The 15,448-nt window shown below is 47.5% G+C and overlaps 1 protein-coding gene across 1 annotated transcript in view; it reads right to left on the bottom strand.

The window, feature by feature from the left end:
- Positions 1 to 13,961: 13,961 nt before the first annotated feature.
- The window catches only part of LOC112550571 (alpha-1-antitrypsin-like), a 9,141-nt gene continuing 7,654 nt past the window's right edge, over positions 13,962 to 15,448 (bottom strand). Inside the window, 1 exon segment of the mRNA XM_025206321.1 lies at positions 13,962 to 15,448. This exon segment is cut by the window's right edge and continues 31 nt beyond it. Within this exon segment, the coding sequence (XP_025062106.1) occupies positions 15,300 to 15,448 (149 nt within the window). The 3' untranslated portion in view covers positions 13,962 to 15,299.

The raw sequence follows: 15,448 nt of genomic DNA, 5'->3' as shown, positions 1-15,448 counted from the left end.
CCTGCTGACCCCTCATGGACATGTGCCAGGATAATTCTCTCAAAAAGCTTACCCAGGATTGAGGTAAGACTAACTGACCTATAGTTTCCTGGGTCCTCCTTCCTCGCTTTTTTGAAAATGGGAACCACATTGGCCCTTTTCCAGTCATCTGGCACCACACCAGAGCACCATGAATGCTTGTAAAGCTGTGCCAGGGGTCCTGCAATGACCTCTGCTAATTCCCTCAGCACTCTGGGGTGGACATTGTCAGGACCTGCTGATTTAAATACGTCCAGTCCCTCCAGAAGTTCCCTGACTAGATCCTCATTGACCCTAGGCCTGGGTGTGCCTCCCCTGGGGTCTGAGGGGGTCCCAGCGGATGGGCTGATCCGGTCCCTGCTCAGGAAAATGGAGGCAAAGAAATTGTTAAATAGGTTAGCCTTGTCATCTGGTGTGACGACCAGATTTCCTAGCGTGTCTTGCAGAGGCCCTCCAAGTCTGTCAAGGTTGGCCTGGATCACCATCCTGTCCTCGGGTACGGACACATTACCCCAAAGTTGGTGTAATCAGTGGATTTGGCCAGTTCGCTTCTGACACCAATGTTCACATCATTAATGAAGATGTTGAAAAGGACAGGCCCAAGGACGGAGCCTTGGGGATCCCACTGGTCACGGCACACCACAATGATTGACTTCCATTAACTACCCCACTCTCTGGGTCTGACCTCGAAGCTAGTTCCCCAGCCAGCAGACTGTGATGTAGCCGAGGCCGCAATTGGCCAGTTTTTCTATAAGACAATCGTCGGATACCAGGTTGAAAGCTTTTTTGAAGTCAAGATATATGACATCAATCTCTTCTCCCTTGACCAGGTGATATGTCTAGAATTATGGCTGAATAGAGCAGGGATATAGCCCAGTCTTCAGCTTGTTCACCCTCTCTTTCCTGCTTAACTAAAAACTGAAGATTGCTCTCCATGGGTGGATCAATGGTTTGGAAAAGAGCTAAAAAGAGTGTCTGGGGCTGTGAAAAAGGAGAGAGGGAACTCAGAGAAGCTAACAGACAGCAAAATTGCTTGAAGAAAGGTTAGCTTGATTAGTGAAACATCAAGACCATTAAGAAGGAGAGAGAATTTTTAACACCTGTGGAGTGAAGAACAATGAAGATTAAGTTAATTGAATCCCTTAGCTACCTGAATAAAAATGCTCGTATTGCTGTTGCACTGTGGAGCAAGAATGACATTTGGGTGCTATTATTTTGGGCGTAAAATTGACTTCCCTGCTTAAGACATACCCTAATTTGGGGAAGTTTATTTTTCACTTCTGGATATTGGAAGACTTAGCCGCCAGATTGAACAGAAACATCAGCCTCCTCTAGTTGATGTCCTATAGGCAATTGAGATCCTGCTCCAAGTTGTGGGACTGTTTTCCTACACAGTCAGTCAGGACCATTAAATGCTAAGAAGTACACTGGTCACCATTTTTGTCTATAAACTTACTTAGGAAACTGCCAGCTCAAGCTTTCCAGTGATTCCACACACATCTCCATCATCAGTGAATACATCAATCATACCCAGGCTTTCAAAGATATCTTTCAGGTCACAGGTGCTTGAGAGAGAAATTCTTGGAATGTGCAGATCAACTCTTCTGTTGAGAGGAACACAAGATGATGGTAGAATAACTGCAATCAGACAACACCAAGGTGCCCCCGCTAGAAAGTGATTTCTGAGAAAAAAGATCTTGTGACTCATCAGGAATCTGCTTAATTTGGGTGAGATTTTGGGAAACAAATCCAGACGCAGCTTAGTGTCTCTAGAGAAAATGTTCTTAGCTGAATTTTGCAGAATTTCTGAGAGATATGAGGCTGACTTGGTGGTGGCCTCTGTGTTTTCCTGTGTGGAACTGTATGTTTGATTAAGGATGAAGCATCTATAGAAGAAATGAGCCTTGTGCTTATTCCTCTCTAGGTTGAAGTGCCTGAATAATTTCTCCTTCTTGTCCAGAACTTTGTTTCTTTTCTAGGAAGCTGTATTAATATATTTATTCAGACTAGCATACATTGATGAGTATACAAGTTAGTTTAACATAGAAAAAATGATTTTGCCATCTTCTCAATTCCCCTGGTGCTAGATCCTGACATTTTGCAACTTAGCGCATCAAGGGATCTGAGTTCTTTCTTCCAGATCAATTCAGACCCCCTGTTATGCAGGATTCCATGTCATCCAGAGGGAGAGTTTTCCACAAAGCTAAAGATTTTATTTCTCAGCATGCTAATATCTTATTATATTTAGGTTATATTTTTCTTTACTTGCCACCTGTTCCTTTTCATTACCCCTGTTGACTTAGTTTAGCTTTGTGGAGTCATCTTTTCGTGCTTGGTCTGACTGAAGTGTTTTGGATGCTCAAGGAAAATACCAAGATCAGAACCAGTATAAGGGATAAGGAAGTCAAAATTTGCAGCCACGGGGGATTATGGGGCGCTCCTGTAGCTGGGACCCCTCAGATGAGAGGATTCCCATCTGTGAGAGCTTGGTTTTTGCCAGTACGGAGTTAGCCTGGGATTTGGCTCCCCAGACAGGAGCAATAAATTGCAATGGGATCTTACATGAGCCCGCAATTGCGTTGTGCCCTGCCAGAACCAGAGACTACCATAAGCCCCACCATATGCACAATGTGGGGAGCAGGTAACCCCCCCCCCCCCCCCACCCATTGCAGAGAAGTGGGTGCAGGGCACGGGATGGGGGGCACAGCTCTTGTTGCTATGCACACCATGGGAGGGCTGTGGGCTGGGGGGCTGCGACAGGCTCTTCCCGGAGGGGCGTGTGCCCCCAGATCTGTGTGTGGGATGAAAGCAGGCTGCTGCGGCTGGCTGGAGCTGGCAGCAGCACCAGGCTGTTCCTGACACTTGGTGGCGGTGCTGGAAGGGCAGGTTGGGGGGTATGGTGAATTATGGGGTGGCAGCAGCCCACCTCCCAGTGCCACCACCTCCCCGAATGCTGGACAGAGCACAGTGCTGTTGCTGGCCCCAGCCTGCAGGGGCAGCTGGCTCTCATCCCATGCACAGATCTGGGGGCATGCACCCCCCAGGAAGAGCCCAGCACAGCCCCCCAACATGCAGCCCTCCCTTTATACAAATTTGATTGATGGGCAGTTTTCCAGGAATGCACGTACCGCATAAATCGAGGGAAACCTGTACATTGCAGTAAAATACTGCACAGTAAAATACTGCATAAGCCTTTCCCTGGAGCTTGTTTAAGCATGTATGCTGTTGGGAGCAAATCTGCCTCCTCCTTCCTCTCTGCAGCAGCTAAAGAGAGCTTTCGGCTCCCCTGGAGTGCTATGCCAGGGGTTGGCATGGGGCACAGGGGATGGTCTTGATGTGCTTAGTGCCAAGACAGCTCTGCTGGCTATAGTGGCAGCTGTTTCCTGGCCCTGTACCCATCAGGAGGAGTTCTGATGTGCACAGGGCCGGGAGACTGCTGCTGCTGCAGCTGGCAGAGCTTTCCTGATCCTGTGCACATTGGGACACAAAGCTGCCAGCAAGGCCCATGCCCAGTGGGGCTTCCCCACCCAGCAGGGTCTTGCTGGCAGCTGCTCCACAAGCAGGACCACTGCTGGCGAGTCCCCAGCTGAGCAAAGAAGCAAAGAACTCCCATGTCCTGGTGCAGCTCAGCTCCTGGTTCCTGTGGGGAGCCAGAAACTGCAGCACCAGGATGGGGGAGGCAGAGAGTGACCTTGTCCTGGTGCTGATTGGCTCTAGGCTCCTGGGAGGAGCCAAGAGGAAAGTAGAACCAGGACCACGACAAAGAACTTCCCCATCCCCTGTGACCCCCTGTTGGTGTGCCTGATGGAAAGAACATTTGCTCCCAGTCAGCACGTACACAAGTGCTACCGGGCACGTCTACATGCAATGCTTGCTCCACGGTAGCCTAATAACACCGTGCAATAGCGTGCCAGTCAAGAACTGTGCTAATAAGCTACTGTGTAGTGTTATTAGGCTACTGTGCAGTAGCTGTAGTTACTGTGAATTTTGTTAGTACTTCATTAAGCAAACACTAAACTAAATGCAGAGTGACTACTGCACATTAATGAATGTGTAGAAGGACCCCTATGCAGTAAGTACTGCTTAGTTAATCTAGTCCCTGGATTTACAGGTAGTAGCTAACAGTGCAGTAGACTAATTTACTGTTCAGTACATGCCACACACGTGTAGACAATGACGCTTTACTGCGCAGTAGTTTAGTCGACTGTGCAATAAAGTGTCTTGTGTAGACGAGCCCAGCGATAGCTGTTGGGGAGAAAATTAAACTACCCTAATGGTGTGAATTAACCCGTGTCTGGTAAGAGAAAGGACCTGGATATTGTTGTGGAAATCTCAATAAAGGCCTCTGTTCCTTTTTGCAGTTCTGGTCCAAAAAAGTGAAGAAGGGGTTAAATTTAAAAAAGACTGGGATTGTGAATAATACTGAGAATAATGTATAATAACAAACAGTGTTGTTGGTAACTTTCTGGTATATCTTTGTTTTCTCCTGAAGTGCTGAGTTAGTGAGCCCAGAATGTCTCATCCAGGTTCAACCAGCTTTTACCACATCTGAAGGAATCCTGCTGTGTGCACCTAGTGCAGGGTCCCTGGCTCTGGGACAGTCTGTAGGCTGAGACTGTCTGTCACTGGGTCAAATCAGCAGATAAAAAGCCTGAGTGCCATCACCCCCTGGATTACAGAGGCTATTGCTCTAGGGCTGCCAACGACTCTAAAGGTCTCACACTCTGTGCTCATGGTGGCAAGTGTGTGGATTTTCTTGAAGCTTTGGCTCTAATCAGGACTCAGCTTCTGGGTCTGTAGCTTGGAAACCCTGAGAACTCTGGCTGCAGCCAAGTGGCTTGTGCATCCAGCTCAGCTCCTCTAGTCATGGGAGCATGTTTCTGTTGGGAAGAAACCCAGTCTGGACTGAGAAACTGCAGCCCACTTCTAAGAGTGTTGTTCCTATGGATAATTACTTCAGAGTAATACACATATCTTATTTTGGTCTCATTGTTCAGATTCTCACTAGAAGACAGATTTTCCTGACCTCAGTTTCTTCCTGTTTGATAAGCTTTTCTGTTCTGTTATTTTCAGAATAGTTACTTAGTTCTTTCCCCACAATAAGGGCCCTGCCACATGTTCAAATTAAAGCTGGATAGAAACCAGCTATAAAGTTGTAATACATTTTCAAGCACTGTCTTTGTAGCTGCTTGGCTCTTTTTATAGCTGGATGGACATTTTAATGGCATAATAATTACTTTGCAACATGTAGCAAATCTAAATTTATTGTGCAATTAACCAGTTTGTTGTGTGATAATTACTTTGTACATGTGACCAGTCTAAAATGATTATGAATTCACTAGTTAATTTTGTAATACATGTAACTTATAGCAAGGGCTGAAGGCACTGACACATTTCTGTTTGAGTAATGCCATTTTGGGTTGGTAACAAAGAGATTTTTCTAAAAAAGGGATTTTTGTAACAAGTTTTTAGTGACACTTTAAATGCACTGCATGCTAATATCTATGGTCAAAGTACTTTCTGGGGTGTGTGTGTGGCTGTGTGCATGCATGCATGCATGCACGCACGCACATGTGCACAAACATATGTGGGCGTGCTTCTGCACATACTAGGGAGGTAAGAGGAGACAGAGAGATTGGCCAACATGCACTGCCTTCCTGGAAATTCCACTTACTCCTTTTAAGCTGAAAAATGCTGGTGGCTGTGGGATGGGGTACATAGACTGTATTCCCACTCTTGACTCACCCAGAGGAAAGGAGTTGTGCTTTAGTATTTTTCTTATTCTTAGTGAAATGGGTAAATAAAAAATGTGTTTTATATCACTTTTATTGACAATGTATTTTGTGAACCTTGCCACCATTTTAGCAATGTGAGAAAAGCCGTCTAGCCTGATGATACCATTCCTATTCTGTAAATACTTAATGTTTGTATGCAGCACAGACATATTAGTCTTTATGGTGAATATATAAATAGATTAACTGCATCTTTGCTAAGAATACGGTCACTTTCAAAGTCTGTAACTGACAGTGAAATACCGGCTACCAATAAACATTAACTTTCCAGTGGGCATGTCCACACGTTTGATTAATGTGCTGGAAGTTTACTGCACAGTAAAATACTATGCAGTAAGCTTTCTCTGGGAGCCCTTTGCTCCCAATAGGAGCAGTTCAGTACAGTGCTGCTTTTGCCCTGTTCTGCTCCCATATGGCATCCAGGGGGAGCTCTAGCATCCTCCAGGTGTCAGCTCTGAGCTGGCAGGGGGCACCAGCGTCAGGCCTGGGCTCTGGGAGGCTGGGGGAGCTCTCCTGCCTCTGGGACAGCTCCCCTACCTTGCACCTCTACCTCAGGCAGCTGCCTGCTGCCCAAACCCAGCTCCAAGTTCAGAGCAGAGGCTGGGACATTATCTCCTGCCCCAGAAGCTGTCTGCTGCTGGGCCCCTGCTCTGATCTTGGGCCCAGGCAGCTCCTGGTCTAATCTCGGAGCTGGGGCATGGAAACTGTCTGCTGCTGGGGCAGAGGGTAATACCCCAGTCCGTACTCTGAGATCCAGTCTCAGCTCCAATCAGGGCCAGGGGCTCCAGGGACTGGGAAACAGGCAGCTGCCTGGGGGAGGGGACAGTTCTCCTGCCCCTGCTGCCTGGACTGACTGGGAGCAATTTGCACCTGGTCAGCTGTCTAGCCATGTGCTATGGGCTACGTCTACTTGAGACACCTTACTGCTTGGAAAGAGCTGCACTGGAGGGACAGGTCCCAGCCCCCTGCCTCGATCTGCCAGTGGGGCAGCTAGAAGTGAGCTAGATGCTAGCTGCCCCACAGGTGGATTGTGGCAGAGGGCTGGGACCTGCCCCTGACCAGGACAGTTCCCAGTCCCCACTTCACGATTCTGGGGCGGAGCTTGGGAGCCTATTCCTCAGCTCTGTGAGCACAGAGCTGGGTGGGGAACAGGCTCTACATTCCCCTGCCAGCAGGGAGCTTTCAGCTCTGTGGTCATGGGGCTTGGGTTCAGAGACCCTTATCACACAGCACAAGCTCTGCAACAGCAGGGCCAGCGCTGGGAGATCCTTATCTCCCTGTCTGAGCTCCGTGGTCATATCTTTTGGCTCAGTGCTCTCTCAGGCAGGCCCTGGGCTAGTCAGAGCTCCCGCTGGTGGTGGTTGGATCCCATTGCAGTGCCCCAGGAAGTGTGTAAACACATGCCTGGGAGTCTTTACTTACGAGTTTACTCATGAGTAGATTGTAGGGTTGTGTGAAGCTTCGCTAGCTGTTTTGTTTTGATGCTGTTTTGAGCATTGAAACGTGAAATCGAAATGAAACAGAGGGCTTCAAAACATACTCAAAATGAAACAAGGTCAGTCAAAACATTTTGAAAGTTTTGAAACATTTCGAGTTTTGAAGCTCAAGTTGGGCTTGCCTGCAGGGAAACAGAAAGTAAGGAGAGGGACGGGGGTGTTGCTCGTAGGTGTTATAGGGTTTTGGTGCCCATTTGGTCCGTGCCTTGCCTCCCCAGCGACGTCAGGGTGAGATCAGGTTTCGGTAACACCTAGATGGTTCAGGTGCTGCCCTTTCTCATCTGCCACGTCTTTGATGTTCGTTGTTAGGGAGGCAGTTCCCTGTAGGTGGTCCGAGGGGGTCTCAGCTCTGGGCTGTCTTTGTGGGGCTCCAAACCTCCCCTTTACCCCACCCTTACCATGTCCTCAGCTTGGGTAGATGCTGCTCACCGTGGGTCTTCCCCTGGATGATTTTACCTCATCCACACGGCTCGCCTTGAAAGGGTCAGGTCTTCCTGGCCGTCAGTCTTCCCAGATCCATCCCTCTTCTTTGGGTTGGTTTCCCCCTCCCCGGGCAACTAAACCTGTCCCATCCAGGGCTAGACTGTAACTGAAGCAAACTTAAGTGAAAAATGAGCAGCGTCTGTCGACAGGCTCCTGAGATCCCGTCTCTCTGGGCCCTTGGTGACACTCATCTGTCCCTTGTATCCTAGTAGGCATGGGGACAGGCAGCTGCCCTGTGCCCAGCCTCTGCCAGCTCTTCCAGCATGACCTCCTGGGGGCCCAGCTGACCTGTGATCAAGCTGTCCTGGTCCCACCAGCTGGCATCGATAACTACCCCTTCCCAGGGGCCTGTGATCCCCCCATGCTCTGCTCACTGTGGGGCTGCTTAGGGATGCCTGCAGTCCTGAGGGGCTGTCCCTGGCCACGGCATCTGTGCTCCCGGTCAGAGCCTTTCTGTTCCCCTGTGGCATCCCTGAAGGCTGCTGCTCCTTGGTGAGGCTCCCTTGCCCCTGTCAGCCCCCAAGACTGCTTTTTGCATCACCTATCTGGGTCTTTCGGCAGGTGCCTGGCTCCTTCCTCTGGCACCCAGAGTTGGTGCTCTCTGGCTCCACAGCCGGCGTCTCCCGACTGGTGTTCCACTCCCCAGCGCTGGCTCAGCTGGATCTCTGGCTGCCTTTTGAGCAGCCCGTGCTTCTCCGGAGCCATGCCCCTGGTGCTCACTGATACGCAGGCTCAGGCAGCCGCAAAACTGCTGTACCTGCGTCAGCGTTTCCTTTCGACTGCTGCTTGTCTTTGCTCCTATGGTAAGTACTGGGGTGTATCGGGTGGGGGTTTGGGATGCGTTGGGGGTGGGGGGTGGCTTTTGCCCCCCCTCCAACAGGGGGAAGAAATGCTCTCATATTGACTGTGTAGATGGCCGAGTGACTGTCATCCTTCCCTGAGGTCCCTTCCAATCCCAGTGCTCTGGGGGAGGGATGGAAAAACAGCATAAAAGGCAGCATTGTTTGAACTGGTCTGCTTTCTGCATTGGGGTCAGTTATACTGAGCTGTGGGTTTCAGCAGCATAGCATCAGACACCGGAGTCTATAGCAGTGATCTTCTGAAGGATTTCTTACTTGCTAGCCTAGGCAACCTAGCAAGAGGGATTTCAGAATACCTTTTTGGCTTTTTCTTTCTTCTAGACACTTTTATTTTATTATTATATTCATTGATTTATTCTTTTGAATGTTATAATTATATTGGATAGGATCACACCATATAATTTAATTTATATAGGAAGGCAAATACATTTATATTTTATTTCTATACATTTAAACCTTTGTAGCATACATACATACATTATAGAATTTATATAGGAAGAAAGATATATTTATATTTGTTTTTATACATTTATTCTTTGTACCACACACACCCCTACGGTATTGAATTTATGTAGGAATGCAAATATATTTATATATTTATAGAAAAGGAATACTTGAAACACACCATGAAGCATGCTGGACTGGCAGCTGGCAAGCCTTCAGGGAGGGGCGGAAGAGGGGGTAGAGGGAGAGCTGCAAGTTTCCCCCTCTCGCCCCCCTCAACTGAGATGCAGCCTCTTTCCTCCAGCTAGAAGCGGTGAGGCTTCCATAAGCGGCAAGGAGAGGGGAGCAGTGCCAGTGCCACTGCCTGTGCCTGAGACTGCATTCCCTCCATGAGACCAGCTATAACCCCCAACACCACCATGACAACAACAAGCAGCAGCATGAGCATCAGCATGACAGCCTACTCCACCCCAATTTCACTTCCCATGCTGAGCCTTCCAGTGCCAGAGGAAGAGCTGGATCTGGATCTCAGTGCCCTAGCAAGGGAAATTCTGGGGAAGGAGGGGGAATCAGTTGTGTTTGTGCTCCACACCCCTCAAGTTTCCCCTAGAACCAGGTCTCCTTCCCCAGAAGGCACTTTGGAAGAGGTTGAGGTAGAGGTGGAGACAAGTGGCTCAGCTGAGTCCGCTCCTCCTCTTGCTGTGCCTCTGCCTGCTGAGGAGGGGGAAAGTGCGGCAGCATCCACGCATGCACCTGCACCCCAGAAGTGTGCGGATAGTGTCGTCTGGGATCATTTTGAGCAGGCTGATGATCCCACATATGCTATTTGCCTCAACTTCCAAGCCAAAATCAGCTGGGGCATGGGAACAAAACACGTGAGAACCATGGGGAACCTGATGCATCTCTGCAGGCATCACCCCCTTGTCCTTGCTCCTCCTCAGCCTGGCACCAGGGGGAGCATGCTCAAAGGGAAGCCCCACTCTCACTTCAAAGCCCCTGTCCCCCCAAAGCAGAGGCAGTCCATCCTGGAACAGTGGGGGAAAGGCAGACAGGAAGCGGGGCAAGTTCCAAGGGCGAGCGAGATCACCCAGAGCACTGGGGAGATGCCTGCTATGGATGGCCAGTCTTTCTCCTTAGTTGAATGGCCAGGGTTCAGGTGGCTCATGGCATTCATGGCCCCATCCTTCCAAGTGCCTACAGGCACCACCTTTAGCAGGACGGTGGTGCCCTCCCTGTATGAGGCATGCAGGGAGCACATAAGGGAGGAGCTGCGCAAGGCAGCCAGGGTGGCAATCATGCCTACCTCTCCCTCATCGGACAGTGTTGTGACCAGTCAGGCCATCGGTGGGCTCTCCTTCAAGCTGAGGTGATGGATGAGTTCATGGGGACCATGAACTGCTTGGTGCAGGGGTGGCTTGTGGGGCAGGGCTCACCTGTGGGTTCATGGTCACTGACAATGGGGCCAATATGGTCAGGGCAGACCATGATGCCAACTTTGTTGGCGTCCACCGTGTGGCACACAAGTTGCACCTCATTGTCAGGGATGCTATGCAGGGGGACAGGGCTGCCAGTGAATGCACCAGTAGCACCAGCAAGCTCATTTTGAAATGCAGGAAGGTCTCAGGCTACTTCTACTGGAGTATCAAGGGGGGCAAGATGCTGTGGGACAAACAAACAGAGCTGAACATCTTGCAGCACAAAATTATACGGTATGTGGAGATTCGGTGGAACTCCACATACCTGATGCTCAAGAGGCTGGTAGAGCAACAGAAGGCCATCCATGAGATGGCCTTGCTCAGGGAGATTGGGATCAGCATCCCGCTGAATAGAGCTGAGTGGGATACCATTTCCCAGATCTTGGTGGTCCTCAAACCCTTCCTTGAGGCCACCAAGAACCTCAGTGCTGCTGACGTCCTCCTTAGCCAGGTGATCAACATAGTGAAAGAACTTTAGAGCCAAATGGAGAGCTTCCAGGGGATTAATGTTCCTGGCTGGGGCAGGCCACTGTCATCAGACATCCAGGTACTGGTGAGGTGGCTGAAGGAGGGCATCAGGAAACGGCTTGATCCCTTGCGGGCCAGTATGGTCCATGTGCTGGCCGCTGTGTGTGACCTGAGGGTGAAGGGCAGTGCATGCAGCAGCCAAACCCTGAATCCGTGGACAGAGGTGCTGGTGAACAGAGTCAGGGAGGCAGAATAGTGGAGGTGGTGGGGTGTGGAAGAGGGGGATCCACTGTCCCATGGTAGCACGCGATCCACTGTTGCCTTGTGGAGTCAGGCCAACTCTCAGGATCTTAATATTTTGCTGTTAGACAGGAGGGGGTGACACAATTGCACATATACAAATACACAAATCAATTAGGTGCGTGCACGTGCACGTGTGCACACACACACACACACACTACCAGCTCAGGCACATACATATCCAAACCAGCCTAGGCACATGCATCCCTATCACCAATTCAAGCACATACACACTACACACTAAAAATTAGACAAAAAGCAATTGTCAATACTCACACACTCAGTACACATACACAGATCACTAATTCGTATATAATGCACAAAATGAGATCTCCAGATCTCAGATACCTGGAGATCATGTCTGCCCCCCTTATCTCTCCCAAGAATCACATATGGCCTACCCAACTTCCCCCCCACATTAGCACCCCCATCCTGACTTGCCTTAGATTAGGTTGCCATTTGTAACACCATCTAATATTCCTCTAATATCCCTGAAGGTCTGCACTTAGCCTACATGTCCAAAGTGTGAGAGTATAGTTACAACCTTTCTATCTTTGTTATACATAGAATAATTATTAAAACATTTCTGATTTTAATGATCTCATAAAAGTACCCAATCACCAGTTATTAAAGAGATACCCATACATGTGTACTGGATTTCACTACATTGATATGTGCACCAGTTAGTTGTGCCCCCATTGTTGAATCTCCCTTTAAACCTCCCTGGAGGATATGTCCCTTTGTTACCTGTCAGCTCTGCGTTCCTGAGGGAGCGCTGGCACTCAGCTTGCTAGACTTACAAAGGACTTTTTTTATTTCCCCCTCCTCCCTGCCAAACACACACCTCATCTAACCAGAACTAAGCAGAAGAAAAGTTTATTAGGCATCTCGGGCCATACATTCCCCGGTCCCAGTATGGGAGGCCTATTTAAACTTGATTGACTAAAACTCGGTTGCTGGGTTAAGGAATGCTGAGGCAAGAGACCAAGTCAGAGTGGGTATGGGCAACATTTGAACAATGGTTAGGGGTTCATCACAGCATCCAGCCCGTTGGAGCTCTGACCACAAATGCTGCCAAACTTTTCCCGGGATGACTGGTGGAAGTCCTCCCCACAAACTTTATGAACACTCCAAGTAATCAATCCCCTTAAGTCTGTTAAAAGACTACAGTAAAATCTGAGTTATGCTAATCTGAGGCTTATTCACAACAGGTAAAATACAAAACACTGATGCTGATGTCACAGTGCAAGCATAGCTAGGCCACCTAAGAAAAAATATCTTCTATATTCATAATAAGTTCAAGCTGGCTTCTAGTTGTCTGGCTACTCCTTAAAATTTAATATTTTTCCTGGTTGTTAATCAGTTGCTTGAGATGTTCCAAACCAGATAACCCCTTGTCACTGAGAAAGGTTATTCATTTAAATTGAAACTGTTTATATAACAGGATTTTTCCTGCCAATTATGGCTTGGGACCCTCTTGATTTACACAATTAAAAGAATGCTTTGAAGAGGGTAGACTAAGGGTACAAGAAAGCTGTAAAGCAGCAAACAGTGTGCTTCAAGAGAGAGAAATCTCTCTGACACTATCTGCTGTTGTTCTTGAGAAGCTGGGAGAAACAGATCGTCTCCTGTCAACGATTGTGTTAGAAACTTTGCTTGTCAACAAATTACCTGAGTGCCCTGGAATGGTGAGATCCCAGCTCTCACTCTCTCTCTCTTTGTCTTTCTCCCTCTTTCCTTCCTTCTCTCACTCGCTTTTTCTTTTTCTCTCTAGGCATAGCTTTCCAAAACTAAATTGTATTAGTTAAGCTTGAGCTAGGTTTCCCCAAATACTCAATTAAACCAGGGTAATATTGTAATTGTTTTTGTTTGTTTTTGCCTTGCATGTCTATTACTACTAGTACCACTATAAATTTCATATACTTAGCAATAAATAACTTTTATAATCAAACTAGTGTTAAGTGGGTGTATTTTTCCTTCTCTACTTCCCTTCCCCACTTGCTCTGCAGCAACGCTTCTTTTACCTAAGCCAAAAATCCTGTGAAGCCCAGAAATACGGTGGGGTCTGCTCATCGAGAGGCTACCACTAATAGTACAATTAGGGCAAAAGATTGGGATGTGCTGAGTTTAAGACACATAAGGGGATCAGTTTGTACAGGCTAATTGACCCAGTTTGGCACAGACATGCCCTAATGAACTGAATGCTGGCCCATGAGGGTGTGAGCTGGACACCCAGCTGGATTTAGAGGTATTCTGTTCACCTGTGTGCTTGTGTCTGACTGCATTTTATTGTTGCCTTAACGAACTGATTCCTGGCATATGAGGGTGTCAGTCAGTACATGCTGATCAATCCGGCCGGCATGACCCAGCCAGCATGACCCATGCTGGGTCAAGCATTAATCTGTGTGTGCGCGCGCGTGTGTGTGTGTATTTGACTGATCTGGTGGCTGGAGGAACCCAGCTCCATTGAAACTGAGTCCTGCAAGATAGCTCCACTGGGGGTAAGAACTTGCAGAAGGGAGAGATACAGCTCCATATAGTAATACAAGCAGCACAGAAACCAAGGAAGATTCAAGAAGCCCACCCCAACACGTTAAGTACTCAAGAAAATAAATGTAAGCACATTTGAATATCAAGTTTAATACTGAAATACAGATAATATATAAATGATGAAATATATTACAGAGAAGGCATAATAAGCACATTATTGAACATGCTAAATTTCTCATTCACCTAACAAAATAATTGTCTTCTCAATTTTGCAAACAAATGTATCCTAAATATGTTCTAAAGCCTTAAAATGCCTCTAACAAGTGGCCAGCCTGGGCAATAGGGAATTGAGCTTCGCACCTGGGGTTCAAAAACGAAGTTTTTAAGACGCACTATGTTTGCAGACTAACAATTCAGCAAGAATTGTAGTTCTAGACTGAAGAGAAAAATTCTAAGGTGGACCTGGGATTTGTACTGTTACCTGTCCCAATTTCCAAGCTTACTTAGAACATAGAAATGGCCCTAGTAGGTTATATCTTAACTTATAATAATATGCCTGTTTTTATCCCTTATTTCAATTAAGCCTTGGTTGTAAATCAGGTATAACAAGCATAAAACTACTAAATGGGCTCTAAGTATCTTTTAGCCATCTTCTTCCAACCTGACTTTCTGACACCTTTTAAAGTCTCTTTGTCTATGGCATTCTCTTGCCTACTTATCTTTTGCTTTTTCTCTTACCTACTATGGCCAACTAGCTGTAAGCTAATGCCTAGGGTATGTCCCCATCAAGCAGCAAAGGGCCTATTTAAGTTTACAAGGAACAGGTCAATGAGCAGCTTGTGAGGGCTGCTTCACATTCAGGGGGATCTGCAATGATCCCTCCAATCTCCAGTCCCTGGACTTGCTGCAGCAGCAGCAGCAGAGGGCTGAGAACAAAGCAGAGATTACAGGCACTCCACACACTGCTCCTTGCTTGGGCCTCCTCATGGGGGGCTGTGGCTGGCTTTAAGAGCAATGGCATGGGCTGTGCACCAGCATAGCAGGGTTGCTCAATAGGGTGAAGCAGTGGTATTTCATTGTGAAATACCACTGTGAAGCAGTGGTATTTCATTTTAATTGTGGAAAAACACAGATTTTTAGTTTTTAATCAGATAATTTGCGATTTTTAGACATAGAAAACCAGGATTCAAGTTACAAAGCAAAACAGAATTAACCAGTCAGTTAATGGGTGGAGTTTGTCTTTGGAGGAGGTCATTGGGTGGTGGGGAGAAGGCTAGATTGGTACTGGAGAGACTGGAACAAGGAGAAACCAATGAGTGTGTCACCAAGGATAATTCATTATTCTATAGTCCTGCCCTTTGCTGTGAGCTTTCCCAATTTTTTATTTCATGCTAATCATTGTTTCATTAGGGTAAAAGAGTTTGTATACTGAGCAAATCCTCTCTGGCATTTAACTAAAAGGAGTACCTTGATTTATGCAGAAGTGGGATCCACAATTTTGCCCATGAAGAGGATGCTGTGGGTATTTTCCTCAACAATTACCATTAGAAATGGCTTGTTGAATTTGATGATAGGAGGAGGAGCAGCATAAGAACAACTCCCAAATACATATAGAAGAGCGG

This window comes from Alligator sinensis, unplaced genomic scaffold, assembly GCF_000455745.1.
Source record: "Alligator sinensis unplaced genomic scaffold, ASM45574v1 scaffold47_2, whole genome shotgun sequence".
Classification (NCBI taxonomy): domain Eukaryota; kingdom Metazoa; phylum Chordata; order Crocodylia; family Alligatoridae; genus Alligator; species Alligator sinensis.
This window is presented reverse-complemented; position numbering and strand designations above follow the sequence as displayed.